Below are 18158 nucleotides of genomic sequence, written 5' to 3' on the forward strand. Positions count from 1 at the left end.
GGTTTTTACGAGACGGGTCGGCACCGGGAAGGCCACTACTGATATGACAGAAAAGAAATCAGATGTACACTTTGCCACCCAGGCGAAGTCGGGGCGGGTCGCTAGTGTTAGTATAAATACTGGTAATTATTAAGTATGGACTTCATAGTTATACTACCTCGTGTGTTCATACGTTTTGAGACAAACTTTATACTTAAAAAAAAAAAAAAAAATAGTACTCGGCGCTATTTATTTCTTTTCCAATTTTAAATTTGGAACGTTAGCTTTCAATTTATAATCTATTTAATATTTATAATTTTCAACAGAATAATGTAATATAATCTTAAGGTAAAGGCGTATAGTCGTAGGAAAGTTCTAGGATGTACTATCTTCAGCACGGAATGTCTCGCGTACTCATCATTCAGTTAGTGTGGTGGTATGGTGGGGGATTTCGTATGAAGGTGTCACTCCGCTACATTTCTGCCAACAAGGAGTCAAGGAGAAAGCCAAGAATTATCAAAGTGACATTTTAGAGCCAGTTGTAAAACCTCTGTCTCATGCTTTATTTCACGACAAGGATTGTGTTTTCCAGCGAGACAAGCTTGGTTGAGGGAGAATGTGCCGGCGTTCATCGCGGCTAACGAATGGCCCTCCTCCAGACCCGACCTCAACCCGCTGGATTATTCTTTATGGACTGAATTAGAGCTTGGGACTTGCCGAAAGTCTCACCCAAACTTGAAGTCACTGAAGCGAGCCCTTGTCCGAGAAGCAAAGCGAATTCCACTGTAAAAGATTCGTGCCGCTATTGATGACTGGCCAAATCGTCTAAAGGCCTGTATTAAAAACAGGGGTGGTCATTTTGAATAACAATAATATTATATTGATGCTTATTATTTACTTTATGTATACTGTAATTTTTAGGAATATAAATTGATTATTAAAAAACTTATGCAACATTTATTTCTTCTCAAAACTTATGAACACACGAGTTATGTACGTTTAAATTTATTACGAACATGTCATTTTCAGGTTTTCATTAGTATTTCCAGAGCTCGCAAATATGGTTGTTTTTGTTCGTAATTCCACATCAAAGAGCTTATTTGATATGTGCGCCGCTTGCTTTCACATACAACTAGAATACGCGAAAGTTCCATTGCATTTCCGTTCGTTATATCAGGCTTCCGATTTTAGCAATTGACTAATTGAAACAACTTACATAAGAAGCTTACCGTACTCTTTAGTATTAATGAAAACGTTGCAAAATCGACCTTATAAAATAAATCTACTTCACTATGATATCTAGATCGCTTCATGCATCATAGCAAAGATTCAAAAAGATTCTTAAACCACACTATCGAACTTTCGATTTGAACCTAATTGATTCTTTCCCATAAAAATGACTTTTTAATTTCCAAAACCTTTCTAGTAGCTGCTCACATTTTAACAACACAAATAAAAAAGTTACAGTGTTTAATATTAGATGGTTGTTTTCGATCCTACAAACATTAAGGTTGTCACGCTCCTCGACTTAACACATAAGCTTAGTTGTTACCTACTCTAAAATTAAACAAGACCTCGCAGTTTTAAAATAATTCCTGTAGATAAGTAATTATTTAAAGTAACAATATTGTAATATGGTCGCTTTCGATTCAACACTAAAAATATTTTGCCACGTTTAGTGAAGGCGCCTCGTCTAACTAGTATTGTGTAAAGTATGCGGTATAAATAAACATTTTTTTTCTAATCTTCAAAATTTGTTTATTGTGATTTCGTGGACGGCCCAAACTGCAGCACTTTTTATTGAAACACTTATTAAAAAAAATTAAATGTGGCATCAGGAAACCAATGCACTGTTAAGATGATTTCGTTAGTTTGTATCTCCACTTTATCTATCTACTTATCTGTCTACGCTTCAACGGACTTAGGTCTGGCGAGTATTCGCTTTGAGAACCTTTAACTCAACCAAGAACGTTCCTTTGTAAGCAACATGTCCTTTGACGTTTTCTCTTAGATCGTATTAAATCTATTTTGCAACAATTTAGTTTACGTATACGAGCCCCGATGCAAAATAGTTCGTCTAGTATGGAAAGTAGTGCAATGCGTAAAATATAGAAACTAAATATTGGTAAAATAATTAAGAATGTTTGATAAAAAGTAAAGCACAATTTGAGGAACATTTTAAAGTTTATATTAATATAACTGAAATTCTTTCATGACTTTACATAGCATAATTTTTTGTTTAAATATTCTATAATACATAACGCAAAAGCATTCGTCTACCCTTGTCACTCACGCAAAATAGTTCGTCTACCACTTAGTTGTGTCGCCTTTGCTCTCAATGACAGCTTTAATGTGAAGAGGCATGGTTGCAACTAACGCTGCACACTCCTCAGGCGTTATTGATTCCCAGACAATCAAGAGTTTAGCCTTTAAGTCGCTATTCACTTCAAATTTGGACTCGTCATTCCAAATGATATTACGTATTACGTACAATTTAAACGATCACGAGCAAAGTTCAACCTCTTTTTCTTTTGTACAACAGTCAACAATGGTTTCTCCTTAGCGGTGTAAAATTCGTAACCAATTCTTTTTAGGACTCTTTTGCATGTATCAACTGAGACGTCTTTGTGAATCATGTCCGTCTATTGCACCGTGAGTTCTTCAGCTCCAGCACGACGATTATTTTTGATATTTTTCTTCAGTATTCTGTTTTCTACTGCACTTGTGATGCGTGATCGACCATTTTTCTTCAAACAAGAAGTCGTTCTATTCTTTTTATAGTGCTGAATGATTGGACTGTAGACCTGAGAATTATCAAGTCTTTAGATATTTGGTAACTTGATTTGCCAGCATTCACCCACAAACTATTCGCTTTCGAAGTTCATGACACACGGGTTTGCCACGACCCATTGTTATTTGAAAACTAATGATAAACTGAAATTTTCAAAACTTATACTGTGAGACAGTATTACTTTTACAAATTTAATAAATTTATGCAACATAATTGTACAAAGAAGGAATAATCTTATTTAACTCACCGATACACGAACTCTTTTAAATCGATTAACAAGTAGACGAACTATTTTGCTTATAACTTCTTCGTATTTAAAACATGATATGTAAAATCTTAAAAAGCTAAAATAGTTTATTGGTTCATAAAGGCATAAGTAACGCGACATGTGATGGTAGAATAGCTTAATATTTTATATAAATATACAAAAATAATGAAGTTAGAAAAAAATGTCAGTGAAAATTTCACACTGGACGAACTATTTTGCATCGGGGCTCGTATATTACAATTAAAATTATATAACGTCATCGAGATCATAATGAAAAGACTTTGATGGCGACTTAAATAAGTAGTTACTTAAAAGAAACACAAAAACAGGATATAAAATACAGCTTCGCACGCCTTTTTCTTGTATTTTGTTTTTTTCTTTGTGTCTTTATGTTCGATATTAAAATGAAATGTATGAGCTACTCTTCTTTAGGATAATATTCTCCTATATGATATTCCAATATTAATTACGCAGTACAAGTTACAAGAGTTATATTTTAGCTTAAATGCGCAGGAAAAAATATTCCATATTGATTTATTGGGGAGTTTATAAATAGTGCCGTAGAGTGGGAGTTATAAAGGTGGAACTTTCCTCGGAAGTATCATCGCTATTTTAACGTAACCTTTTAATATATTTTTTTTTGTTTCTTGTCTTTCTATACAAGTATCAGTTTATAATGTTAGAACAACTATCTGGCAGAAGAAAATTCTTTACTTACAAATATTTGAATATTGAAAGAATATTTGAATACTGTAAATATAAACTTGAGCAAATATTAAATATCTCTTTTAGCAAAATCCTTGAAAATTTTTCCGGGGAATTTTCTACACACAACGTCTACATAAAAATATAAAAGCTCTTTTATTTTCAAAGGACTCGTAGGAAACCGTGTTTTCTTTTTCTGGTTTATTTTTTTCAATAGTCTCCAGCAAAATTTACTTTGATGTTTTATCTAGGAAATATTATAAAGATGCACATTTAATTTCAAGTTGAGGAACATGCAGATTTAATTTTGTTCTCAGTTTATAACTCGATCGTTAGTCTCGTACAAAGTTTTGTAAGTGCTTTGTATAGATTTTGTGCTACGGGCTCTTAAGTGAGATCTCAAAAGGCGGAGTTTAATACTGTCGTAGATATTCTGTGCTGATGACCATTTTAATTATGTCCATCGATAAAATTTAGTTATTTTTTCGCATTGGATGTTTACGTGGACGTCTGCTGTGTATCGTTCACTTGTGAATAATCGAGATGAACATTTTATAAATATTCAAAACAGAAAATGATCGCTCAAACGAAATCGTTTACGCTTCAACACATAAAAAAGGGCAAGTTCTAAGCTTTAGTCAGGATAATGTAAACGGTTGTTAATCTCTATAGGAATAGAGATTAAAGCAACTAGCGCGTATAAAGCAACTTAGTTAATGTGATGTTGACTCATAGTTATAGAAATTTAACGTGTCGATTTGTCTATTCTAATTATTATCTCTTGTTCCCAGCCAGCGGAATGGTAGTGAAAAACCGTGAGGTTGTCGATGACACCCCAAACCAGCTCGACCTGAACACCGTGGCGAACTACATTAGGCTGATCAACGAACAGCCGAATTACATACCGCCTGCCAACGAGCTCATCGACAATTGTCTCAACATTGTAACATGCCTAAGTGAGTAACTATTTAATATACATACAATGTTATTTCACTTTAACAATTATAACAATGGAAATTAAGTAGGCCACTATATATGCAATTTGAGGTTCCTTTCTTTACTTCATTTAAGCATTGGTTTTAATGTATTTTAGGAATTTTATACATTTCTAGGAATTGTATTCAATGATGGATCGCATAAATTTCCGTTATATCAGTTATTCTATTTCAACAGTCGCAAGCTTCACCGAGTCAATTAGAATCTTAAACAATCGCACTGATTGTTGAGACGGAACTAGAACGCTAATTTGGCTATTTCAACATTTGGTGATGTTCGTTCATAATAAGAGCTCCTATATATTTATTTGATATTATTGGTTTATACTATAGTTTAACAGTTATTTCGTGCGTTATACGTCGTCAGTTAACTGAATTATGACAGGAATTAAGTTACTGCTCGTTTGACCATCTGTTATCTACTCGTATTATTTTATTTTTCTGTCGGCGATAAATTACTAACACCAAAAAAAATCATAAACTTTGAATTATATAACATGCTAGATGTTGTATAGATAATGTAACAAAAATATTTCTTGTCTTAGGCCAAACTGCGGGCACAGAAGACGAGTTGTGGGGTCTGCTGACGGCCGTCGAAGATTACCTCGTGCGCCTCATTACTTCCTTGAACTGCCCTTTGCGCAATGACCTCATCAATGCTATTTTGGATAAATTCTTCACCATAATCTCCGATCCAAGTAAGTAAATTACTATTTAATAAAGAACGTTCAGCGCCTCCGATTCGCCCAACGAGTTCATTTTTCATACAAAAAATCTCAGTGATATCGACTCTACCTCTCTGACACTTCGGACAAAAAATTCGATTCCAATAGGGTTCATTCATTCACTCTTCTAAATAGTTTTAGTGCCGTTTAGGTGCCCGGGGGTCACTATGGCGTAGTGCAACTTAAGCAAATAAGAGGTTCACTGTTCATTTTGTTTCTAAGTCTAATCAATGCCTCAGGGCATCGATGTCCTAGTTTTCTAGATTGAAAAAAGTAATGTGACGACTATGTACCTTGGCTCTACGTAATTAAAAAGAAATCCTGCCCCACATAGTAATAACGTTGATACTATTAACACATAAATATGGATTGTGTGCCCCACGCCTCTAGGATTTTTTGTAATTAAGTGAAATCGCATAGTAAGATAGAGGGCGTCAGTGGCTCAGGGGTTAAGCACTTGACTTGTAATCTGCAGGTTCTGGGATCGAATCTAGCCATGAACTAAAGTGTTTTTAGATTTACATGTGTAAATTAATCCGACGTTCTTACGGTAAAGGAAAACATCATGATGCAACCTGCACATCTGAGAAGAAAGGGTAGGGTATGCTCCGAGCACCCCAGTGGGGACGAATAATGAGCTGATGATGAAAAGTAAATCGAAGGCATCGAATTTGTTACATAGCTTTTAAAATCTACATAATACACTTCTTGCATTATGTCTTATTTTTGTTCTGGCTTTAGTACTCGTAATTCATGAAAGCTCTGTAATTTTGCCTGCTATATAATGCTAACGAAATATTTATAAATAAATGAAAAACACTTAAGATATGAACTTTGAGTTTTGCATTATTAAGTGTACGTAATATATTGCCATCATAAAGTAATTACCTAAAGGTGCTCTACAACTTCGAACGAGGTACGCTTACAAAGGACGAGACAGGGCATTGTCTGGTTCAGTTGAGAGTTTCGTTTGTCGTTTGAAATCCGAGTTAAAGCTATCTTCGCAATATCCGAGAAATATTGCAGAAATATTTAATTTAAAACAAAATTGCATAAAATTTTCATCGCCTTTTTCCTTGGCAATTTACAGTACTTTTTTATTTTGTTGTATGACATGTTGCATTAAAAAACATTGATTGTTTCATGTTTAAATTTTGCTTTTTTTGTTTAGTACGACATGTATTTACAAACGAGCAAACCATTTTTTTTATTAAGAATAATTAGAACCAAAATAAGAAAAATCCCTTGTTAGTGTCTTTCCTTCGTATAATAACAATATTCTCTGCAATTCAAATATCAGTCAGTCAATTTTTAATTTAATGTACTTAGAAACGGAAATGGTTTTGCGTTGTATTTCAGAATTCAATGAGAGGGAGAACTCTGTAATACAAATGGGAGGATGGGGGGGCATGCACTCGAACGCTAGCTTTTCGCCGTAGCTTTTACAATTCTCACTAATAAGTATGTTCTAACATTCCATTTATAGCTCTCTGCTCTTTAAAACATTTCAAATAAGCTGAATATTCATTTGATTGAAATGATAAATATATTACCTGTAAATTGAAACACTCAGCGAGATTAATCTGATTCATTTTCACTCACAACTGTTGCGAGAGCTGGATTCTCAAATATGCTCGTGTGTCATTTCAGTACGTCGATGCTTTGACAAAATGTTGCCTGAATCCCCTGTCGCCGTTTTCAAAATAATTTGAATTTCTATTTTATATTGCAACTAGCGACCCGCCCCGGCTTCGCACGGGTGCAATGCAAAATATACCTACTACAGAATAAATGCACAATTTATTTAAGGTACTTAAATGGATAAGGATTAATGCAGTATTGTTTAAAATCACTTCGTAAAAGAATAAAAATGGTTATGCTGGGTTATCCCTAAGAGATAGACATATACCATCGCGGACTTTTTTGTTGAACTTTTTAAGGTGAACAATACTGTAGTACATTATTTTGGTCTATCTCGTAGGGTTCAGCCAGCGTTTGCAATATAAGCGCAAAAAAACGTGCTTATTTACGACATCACATTAGAAAACTTTAAATTTATCAGTGTTTCTCTACTATATTATGCATTTATTATACATACAAACCTTCCTTAAGAATCACTCTATCTATTAAAAAAAACCGCGCCAAAATCCGTTGCGTAGTTTTAAAGATCTAAGCATACATACGGACATACAGCGAAAGCGACTTTGTTTTATACTATGTATTGATATTGATATTTATTCTTGAAAGGAAATTTTGTTGTAGAATTTTGTAATAGGTAATCTCAGTCTGAGTTCTCGATTCATACCTTAACAATAAGGATTATTATTGGTTATTATATAATAGATTGTGAGATAACGAAGGCTTCTCTTCATTTTATGCGAGGCATTACAACATATTTATGGTTTCCGTACGCGACTATCATAATTAAAATTATAAAATTGTTACAGTCAATATTTTATAGGTTTTCAACCTCATTTTCAATTTGATACACTTTATGAAAATCGCATAAATTGCGAATTCATGGTGAAAATTCAATAGTTTCCTTAAACTATGTGCATAGTATACATTTAATTATTTATAAACTTCTCCGTTGATGAGAACTGAAGCATACTAATTAACAACTTCAGTGGTATTTGCCTCGAAACTAAGCATGTGGTTGCAGTAGCATTCTACAGTAATGATTCAAAGTAAACTTGATTGAGCGTATATGAATACCTTATTGTTCACTAATTTAAGTTACAAATTCTAGTTAATCCAATCGAATTGTTATAATTGAGGATTAATACCTTGTTTAGACCGCCATTTGTGTAACAAGCAAATATTTCATTCCGGTTCGGATTGCCATAACGCATCAAGTGTAGCTTTACCCGATAATAAGTTGTAATGGAAATCACGTTTTAAGCAGGATTAGAGAGATTTCACACAGATTTGTATCAAATCGAGTTAGGTTATCATTTTTTTATGAATATCACAACACGTAATTTCTTCATTTGGATCATAATTTTTGTATATCAGTGCAACGTTTAAAAATAAATAATATATTATCGATGCTTTAACGTAGTATTCAATACTGCCATTAAAAATACTTATTTCCCACGATGTATTAAGAATATTGTACTGCACTTAAACCATATCTCTTTATTTTTTTTCTTATTTTCATTTGTAATTCGTAATCTAGTCTACTCCTTGTTCCTATTGTAGTTTTAATACCAATTATATGAAATAATATAACAATGGCGGAGGCTTACTTCGTCTTACTTCGGTCTCGACAGAGTTAAGTAGAAAAGCGGATTTTAGTACACATTGTAAAGTGTTTACAGTCTTTTATCTTATTGTTAACTCAAAAGCAATTGACCTTTCCAGTGATTTTTTTTCGTCTTATATCGATCGAAAGATCATGTACAAGTTTACATACAAAAGTTTTTTTTCTTTTTTTTCGCGTTTTAACGAAGTTATAGCGTTTTAAAACTATGCCGAAGCCTAGCGAAAGCTGGCAGTACTTGCTAGTACGTCACATCACCACCTCTGACGTCATGTAGTTGGAGAGCTAACTAAAAGTAGCCAAACTATTTTCTTTGAAACTGTAGTGTAGTTATACAATATTTTAATGTATTACTTTTTGTTGTTAAACTACCTTACAACAGAGAGCGCTTGTGACAATTTTGGTAAATAGTCCGGCCTATAGTTATGTTAAATGTCTATGTCAAACGAAATTACGAAAACAGCCAATCGCGGAGCGTTTGTGCGTGACGTGGTTCTTTAAATTATCAGTTTTAAATTCGTTAAAATTCATTAAAAAAAAGTTTTTATTCAAGCACACTCGAATAATTTTAAGAAAATCTTTCGAAATACAGTAAAATAATCGAAGATTTTTTGTAAGGTCAATTACGATTCTGATAGTTTATTTTTGTTGCAGCGTCTAATGCCCGTCCTGCTATGTCAGTGATCCTGATTGTGCTCGATGGATCTGAGACCGAGGCACCTTTCGGCACAGCACGCTGGTTGGAAGGCGGTCCATCTCCAGCCAGCCTCGGCACCGCTCTCGCTTGCCTCTACCGATGGATTTCGGAGTGGAATGCCTCCCCGGCTTTAAGTGATTGGGTCCTAGGATACATGAAGAAATTGGAGGTGAGTTTTAATTTAGTTTTGATATTAAATTTATATGTAACATTGTTGATACAATTATATCAATTCACTGTAATATTTTGAAGGTTTTGGTATGAAAAAATATATTAACAATGTTCATGTTAACCGAAAATATATATACGTCTCAGTATTGATCGCAGTCATATGTTGATTATTTAAGTCTTGAATGATGGAACTCGAGCGGTTTCTAACTTCAAATTTTTCATTCTAAGTCTATATCAAAGAGAGGTCTTAGTGACCATGCAACTTTGAAAACTGTCGTAAATATTATATTTTTAATATCACTAATGAGTATGATACTCACTTGATGTTAAGTTATACGGTGTATGGTGATGCTACCTAAGACGCAAAGTACCTGTGCAACTTCGCTGTTGCGCTCAACAAGTCGCGGTATGAGGTCTTGTTAGCCAAGTAAATTGACATAAGTCCCTGGAAGCCACATACGTACAGCGATAGAATGCCTGCATATAATATGAACTGACGTTATTTTTTTATTTTATTTATCTTTAAATCATTTATATTTCAAAGTTCATTTATCATTTGTTATGTTTTCTTTTTGTTAACTCAGATATTCTCGTTACGGATTAAAATGTTTTTTGTTAATATCCATTTAAAATCCCAGTACTCTTACATAAACAGCACGCAGTTCGTAATAAAAAGTTTTCTTTACTAATTAACTCGATTACTCACAGCGTTTGTAATATGCAAAAAATGAATTGTTAATTGTATTGCCTCTAACAAATATAGACGGAAAAATCGGCATCAGCACTTAAGTTTATTATCAATCGTTGTGTTGATACATTTTATTTATTGACTCTGAGAACATTTTGTAGTTGTTGAGTTTACAGTTCTGGTTCGCTCAGGTACATAATTTGATTGAAAATTCGTAGAAGATTTATTTTATTTTTATTTGACTGGTTTATTTTATCAACTCAATTTTATACCGAAAGTCCTTGCCGACATCGTAGCGATGTTTTGATTTTTTTTTTTATATGAAAGTGCTCAATTGGTTGTGCGATACCATAATGCTCAAGTTGCAAACTATGATAGAGGAAAAGGTTTTCGACGTTGTTACATTGTTGTTCAAACAAACTTATACTTAATATATTGTAATTACTGAAGTCTATGAACAGGTCTAGGAACGGACTATTTTGGTGAGACGAGATAAAGTTAAGGTTTTTCAATGACTTAGTAAAAAATGGAATATTTTTGATTTTTCGACCACATTAACACGGACGGGATCCTACATCTGATGGGATCGCGGGCAAGAATTGTATTATTCATTAATAAAAAAAATTAATCGACTTCCAAGTGGAACAATCTTCACTGTACACAATGGCATAATAATGAACTATCTTCATTTCCTAAACTTCCTCGTGTTCCTGTACGGTAAATCACATAGAGGTAATTGTTTCCGACTAAGTGAAGGAAAAAGATAGAGGTAAATCAGGTTTGTAATAATGTTTTTTACAGGCGAACTCAATAATCTGTCTAGAACCAATTATAATTACCCGTGGTGTTTTGTAATTAACATTAAAAATCCACTTGATACAAATTAAACCGATCTGAATTTTAATACCAATCGAAAGACATGATCTATTGATTGCGGGGCGATCGAATAATTTTTATAAAACGATTCAAAGTTATTAAAATAATTTTCAGATCATTTTCAAGAATTGAAATTGGTTTAGACTGTAAAAGGTATTGATTTGGAATCTTTATCTCGTCTCTTCGAAATTCTTAAATAATATGTTTTGTGGTATATGTCATAGAATTATGATTTTAGTATTTATGTTTAAAATGTATTGATGTTGTTTTTATTAATATGTATTTTTAGATGAAATGCAAACAATTCAATACAAGTCTTTTGATTGTATAATATTAATTAGTGTTATTCTGCAAACATATAATAAATTATTCTTATCGTTATTATTTAAAATACTTAAGTTATCCGGATATGTCAAACTATCTTTGTATATTTAAGCACAATCGCAAGACGTTTGCATTTTTTGTATTCCTTCACTCTCTTTTTTAGAAATACGATGTTTAGTATAACACTTGTGTACTTCGTAAGCGGACATTGCGATTTTTTGAATCTATTTCATAAAATATTCAATAAATTCAAAAAATTTCAAAACATATATATTATTTATGACTGTATGACTATATTGCACTCATGTTTGATGCAATTTTAACGATGCCCTTTCGAATGCGAGTACATTACACGGGACTTGCTTGGATTCACTAGGCGAGTCGCCGGCACTGTACTAAGGTGATCTTGCTAGGCATGTCGGCGGAACTTAACGTGTTTAGGAGGCGCTTTTACTGCTAATACTCCTTTAATTTAATTTTTTTAGATAAAATCTTATAACTTAGGGAATTTGTTTTCTACTATGCTTCTGAATTGCGTTTATAACAAACTAGCATTAACCCGCGACTCCCACGTGGTATTAAAAAATACTTAATGAGTAGCCTATGTGCTCTTCCAGGCTACGTTCTATATCAGTGCCAAATTTCATCAAGACCCATTAAGCCGTTCCATAGACACCTTCTAACAAACATCCATCTATCCATGCATCTTTCTATCTAAACATTCGCATTTATAATATTAGTAGTAGTAAGATTTTAAAATAGCGTCAATTATTATATAGAGGTAAATCTTGACTTACCTTCTAATGAATAAATTTGAAAACGAGGACTTTTATTGTAGCATATGTGTAAGGTTCGTAATTTGTAATACTAAACTTAGTAAGTGCTTATTAGTACGTAATGTTATTGAGTTCGAAGAGTCTTTATGTCCCAGTACTATTTATGACATTGGCAAATAAATGTAAGGTCTGTTTGGAAATTTTAAATCCGTAACGAGATTAAAACCTAACTTTCTACGAGAACTGTAACGTGACCTTAAAATTTAATTACAACTAGCTGTCGAAATCGACCGCGCGGAGATTAAAATGGAAACTTAATAAGTAGCTTATGACTTCTTCCAGACTAAATTCAACGTGTTTGCCAAATTTCATCAAGATCCCCGTTAAGCCGTTAGGGAGAAACCTTCAAACATCCATCCATCGAAACATTCGCATTTATATAATATTAGTTTTCAATATAAATTCATTTAGTGTTCTGAGTAATTAAAATATCCATGTTAGATTCAATTTTGGATCAAATACTGAATAGATCTGGAACCTTGCAGGAGAACGAACAGTATGATGTTTTGATCGAGGTAAGCAAGGATAATTTGTCTCGCCTATTATTGGCAGTCAATAATCCTACGGACCTCCGACAGTCTAATGCCGAAGTCATTTTTCATGTAATGGCTTCGCTTCGCGAAACCACCGACATTCTCGATAAGGTAAGATTTGTTTAAATAATCTTCTACTGGCCTAGTTTAAGTTCTTAAAATGTCCTAAATGAAACTAATCTTTAATATAATGTTAGATTTATTAACATTTTCTTGTATTTATTTATTGTGATCAGCCATGCGATATACTCGTACATTAGACAATAACAGGAAATTATTAGTCTTCGAAGAAAACAGAGGTGTTTCGTCTTCCAACGATAGGCGTATTTTGTCACTTATTAGTAGCTTAATAAGGTAAAATTAGTGTTGTTTCCTTCCTTATAACGGAAGAAGGAATTTCACACCACTTCCCACTGCGCGACTAGTCGCTCGACTCTGTGTTGCTTTCATTTCTATGGCGGTCATGGCATTACATATGCTAATGCCATGGAAATGATATAAAGTCGGGGACAGAGTCACGCGATTGGTCGTGCAGTGAAAAAGTGGTCATAGATTTATTCAACGTTAAAGGTCGCTCCAAATTTGGGCGAGGTGCTGAATGCCCTGGTAGCTGACAGCCGGCAGTGGAGCTGGCAGCTATTGCAGAATGTCGTTGACATAACTACAGCGATGGTAGACCATCTCAGAGCGCCGTTGTTGGGACAGGACCTTGTCAGGTTCAACAACAGATACAATGCTGTGGTGAGTGATTAAAATCTCAAATATAGAATAGTAACTTAAATTACGCTTTACTAACACTACCTCAGCTATGTATAACCTTATTTTAAAAGTAGAAATATTTTTTAATCGGTAATCTACTAAAAAAAATAAAAAATAAGAGCTCGGAATATATATTTTCTGACTTTTAATGAACTGATAACAAATAAAACATTCTCCTACCAGTCTTCACCCAGCTTAAATAGTTAACCAAATTAAAAAATTGCATATCCTAGGTTTCTCAGCAATAAAGGAAATTTGTATTGCTTATAGAGTAGTAATTCGTTAAGTAATTTTGAGTTTATTTGTGGGGAAAAAACAATAAAAGGATTTGTAATTAGTGATAATCTCTTAAGGAGTTACTGACGGACTATCGTAAAAATAATGCCTCTTATACTATTTGAAAAAAAAAAAAAAACAAAACCCGCTTATGTTTGAAACATTTGATATTCGCTTGTTTGAAACATTTGAAATGTGAATCCCTGCGGCGAGCTGGTCGAACAATTGAAGCACTAATTTTGAGTTGGGATCATTCGTGTAACAACTGAACTGAATTTCTGATTAAAATACCTACATATACCAACAGCACGGTCCAGCGGAAATGAATGGTCTAAATTACCATTGACGCAGCTCTCTGATGTTCTAACTATGTACTTATAATTGACATTGTATATTGTATTTTAAAGATGTGTACTTAAGATATGAATATGTTATATTTCCTTTATTATTAATTTTATAAGTAGAGTAAGCGCACATAAAATAATACTTAGCACTTTCAAATTAATTACTGCATGGGCTATTTTTATATCTAGATAAACTTCTGTTTTGAAGAAATATTTTTTTAAAATAACAGAAAAGCTTTTTAATTTTTTATCACGCTTTTAAAAAGCATTCGGCTTTCATTAACCGTGGGTTTCTGAGACCATAATCCCCTTTTAAAACGGTCATCTCTGTTTTATCAAAGATGACAGGGATGAAGATGTTTTTCGTACAGAGATTTTGGACTCAAAAACTAACGGAAAAGCAAGTAAGTTTATAATTATAAATATCCATATACGGATAGACTGATAAGGTCTGACAACCGAGCGAAAACCTTTTCCGAATTACATTATACTGTAATAGATAACCGAAAACACAGTTTTAAACTTGAGCAATACGGTTTCCAGTTCGATTGTCCGTTCTAAAAGTATGAGTTTTCAAACAATCAATTAATTAATATTGCACATAGCGTACATGTAACGAAAGCTTTTACCAACAGACTAACTTTTAATACGTTTTTCCCTGTTGGTCTAGGCATCGTGTTCTGTATCTAGTTTTAATCAATTTGCAGTGAGAGACTAAAAAGGTGAATAGGGATTTACAGTTTTGCTACCTGGGCTGAGTGTCAAAGCGTGAATTTTTTCGAAATTACCTAGGTACGTTCCACCATTTTTTGTGACGACTGGATCGATTTTGTAGAGTGAAGTGTAATTCTATTAGTATTTATTAGTATTCCAGGAGTATAGTGTAAAGTTAGTCGGACTTTCTGAATTTTAAATTTACTAATAGTAAATTTAAAAATCATATAGTATACAATATATATATATAGTATATATTAAAATTGAATGAATAGCGAGCGGGAGAGCTTTTTGTTGTGCGAACTTAATTAGTCCCAGCAGGTTCGCGCAATCGCGCTGCGCACCGTCTGACGTCTAGTTTCAGAAGTCGACGTTGAATTCGCCCGACAAACACTACGTCGCTACAGCGGCAAACGCTTTCTGTCCTTCGTTGACAAGGATCGTCCTCTTGTGCTCAGTGATCATCGCTTTGAGCGCACGGTTTCAATAGTGAATCTACAGAATGTCTTAGTGCAGCGGACGATTGAAAATTAACTGTGTGCATCTGACTATATCAGTTGGCGTTCCGTGCGTGCAATGATGTTTTCCGGATTGAACACCGAATTTAAAGGTGATTTTTAATTTATTCTTATATTAATTACACAATTAATTAGTGTAAAAAACTAATAATTTACTAGTAATCATTGAAATACCGTTCTTTTTTTTAAATAAAGATTTTTCTCTACATTGTCGTGGAAATAGTTTTTGCGGATATTTTATAGTGCCTTTAATTTAATTTGCTTCTAACAAAATAATTATTTGTAACAAGACGATATACTATTTAATAAAGGCGTTGATAATTTTCTAGTGATACATAATGGAGGTCTTCCTTTACTATACTTTGTAGATCATTTACGCGGCTAAGTTTACGAACTACCCATATTTTGGGCTAGAAGATAGTCTGTTGTATGTCTGTTAATGCAAGGTGTTCACTCACACAATTAGATATTTCTATTTTTTATTAGTATCGTCGTAAGTCGTAAAGGATTATTATTATTTATCAAATTATTTATTATTATTTTTTTACAAACATATGGAGTTATACAGATATTTTTTTTCTTTAGTAATTTATAGTAGAACAATTTTCCAGTGACGATTTCAGATTGTAGGAAAGGTATAAAATATTGATAATCTATCAAAATTGATACTCTTTCTACTGTTGATGGAGATTAATAACGTAGCTCTTAGAAGTCTTATAAAAATTATAAATTTCCAATGTTTTAGAAATAGTAAAGAAATTTAACTTTTGATGACTATTTAAATTCTAACATAGATGCTTTTGTGACATATGGCTTGTTCTTTTGGAGATCCCGAGACTATCTCCAGTTGCACTAGAGGATTGGTCACCACATGAGTTTTAGTGAGCCAAGCCTCACATAACCGTGTTTCCTCGAAGAAAACAAGGCAATCTTTAGGATATTCCTTCTTTCCCCATACAAAAAAACTTGTTTTTGACACAAATCACTAGGATTTATTGTAGTCGCTAATTATTTTAAAAATAAAAGTACTAACTCGGGTTCGTAATATTTACCATTAAAACCTAAAGTTTACCAACGTGTTATACTAAAAGTCCGAAAAGAGATGTGTCTTGATTTTGAGCATTTATTCGCACTCGCTTAATTTACATATATATCTCTTTACATTAGATTTAAGAACATTATTTAAAATTTTTATAAGTTTTAATGCCTCGTTAATAACGTAAATGAAGTGATTGCACTTCATTTACGTTATTTAAAAAAAAAACAATGTCAGTCAATGGAGTAAATCTTATGATTTAATGGATGATGATGATACTGATGGTAATCACCTGAAATGAACAAAAATCACATAATTTTTCGGTCTTCCACCACAAGCAGTTAGTACATTTTAAGTATTACCAAAAAATCCTGAGATTGACCATAATTTATTCCCAGTAACGTACATAGTTTTGAATATCATGTAATAAGTTTCAATTAAAAGAGGCTACAGACTGATGGAATTATTCTCGAATCGATAATATTTTGCATTGAAAATTCTATCAATACCTTTAATATCAAACGTAAGATTGCGTAATGAAAATAGCAAATCTAAAAATAACACAATCAACAAGTTTATTCTATAAGTAGAATTTAACGAAGGCGGGCTTACCACCCACTTGTTTTGTTTGCATTGTACATTTATTTGTCAAAGTTCGATGTTAAAATAAAAATAAATATTTTCCATGCAAAATGTATTTTTAAAAATGAAACATCTTTGAAGCGAATACACGACGCAATTAATAGACGTTTGACATCGGCTTTCATATTCCGATGGATTCATATTTGCATACCAATAACAGACCTTTTTGTTTTAACGCTACATTGGTTACAATTTCTGATGTACATTCGTAAACTAAATGTAAATTGTAGAGAATGTATTAAACATTTACGGACATATTTTAATATTACATAATATTATATCCCCAAAATTTTCGCGTTAAATTGCCTTTAATTGAGAAATAAAATTAATTCTATGGTTTCAATTGTTTATAATTACATTTGATTAAAAAAAATGTTAATTTATTTTCTTGGAATTTTCAAAACGGTTCAAATTTACATTAAAATATTGATATCTTTTTTTTTTAGAACTTACCAAAGCGTAAAAATATGCTCTCAAATCTTTCCGGCCAGAATTCAAACAGAAAATGTTTATCGTGTTTAATGTATCTTAATTTAAAGGAATCATTTTCCTTTATACCTTCGTGTAAAATTCTGGGAACTGACGCGAGTTTACGGAACTTCCAATTTAGTTTTTTACTTAGTGTATTTGCTTTAAAGTTCTTTGCTATCTTTTCAATGTTTGTGGTAAGAGTTCACGTTCGCCCAGGTTTTGTCGCTTTCTTTGGTTGACAGTAAGACCCACAATTATTTTCTTTTAATGAAACACGCGTATGCGTTTTTTGCTGAAAGATTTTTTTAATTACACTTTTTTTTATTTACCCGAATCTGAGGAGGGGTTACTTTTTTTTTTTACAAAGTTTTTACGAATACGGAAGTTTTTTTTTATGTACGAGGGGTTAGTATGTATCTCAATTCCATTGTAACCTTCTGTTCCCTAAACTGCTGAACGGTATTTTTCCCTGGAGTGTCATCTTCACAGTCTTTTGGTTTTTGATTTTTTTGATTTATTTATAAACTAGTTGAGTTTAAAATTGTTAA

The 18158-nt window shown here is 32.8% G+C and overlaps 1 protein-coding gene across 3 annotated transcripts in view; it reads left to right on the top strand.

The window, feature by feature from the left end:
* Nucleotides 1–18158, top strand: part of LOC106720001 (ubiquitin carboxyl-terminal hydrolase 35) — a 37906-nt gene that overhangs the window by 14964 nt on the left and 4784 nt on the right. For 2 of the 3 annotated variants that reach the window (XM_045686269.1, XM_045686268.1), the window contains exons 2-6: nucleotides 4535–4699; nucleotides 5284–5436; nucleotides 9380–9591; nucleotides 12803–12961; nucleotides 13421–13591. In XM_045686269.1, coding sequence (XP_045542225.1) covers nucleotides 4543–4699; nucleotides 5284–5436; nucleotides 9380–9591; nucleotides 12803–12961; nucleotides 13421–13591 — 852 coding nt within the window. In that variant the 5' untranslated portion in view covers nucleotides 4535–4542. The remainder of the gene's footprint in view (nucleotides 1–4534; nucleotides 4700–5283; nucleotides 5437–9379; nucleotides 9592–12802; nucleotides 12962–13420; nucleotides 13592–18158) is intronic. The other variant, XM_045686270.1, reaches the window with a different exon arrangement.

The sequence above is a fragment of the Papilio machaon genome, chromosome Z (assembly GCF_912999745.1).
Source record: "Papilio machaon chromosome Z, ilPapMach1.1, whole genome shotgun sequence".
In the NCBI taxonomy this organism is placed as follows: domain Eukaryota; kingdom Metazoa; phylum Arthropoda; class Insecta; order Lepidoptera; family Papilionidae; genus Papilio; species Papilio machaon.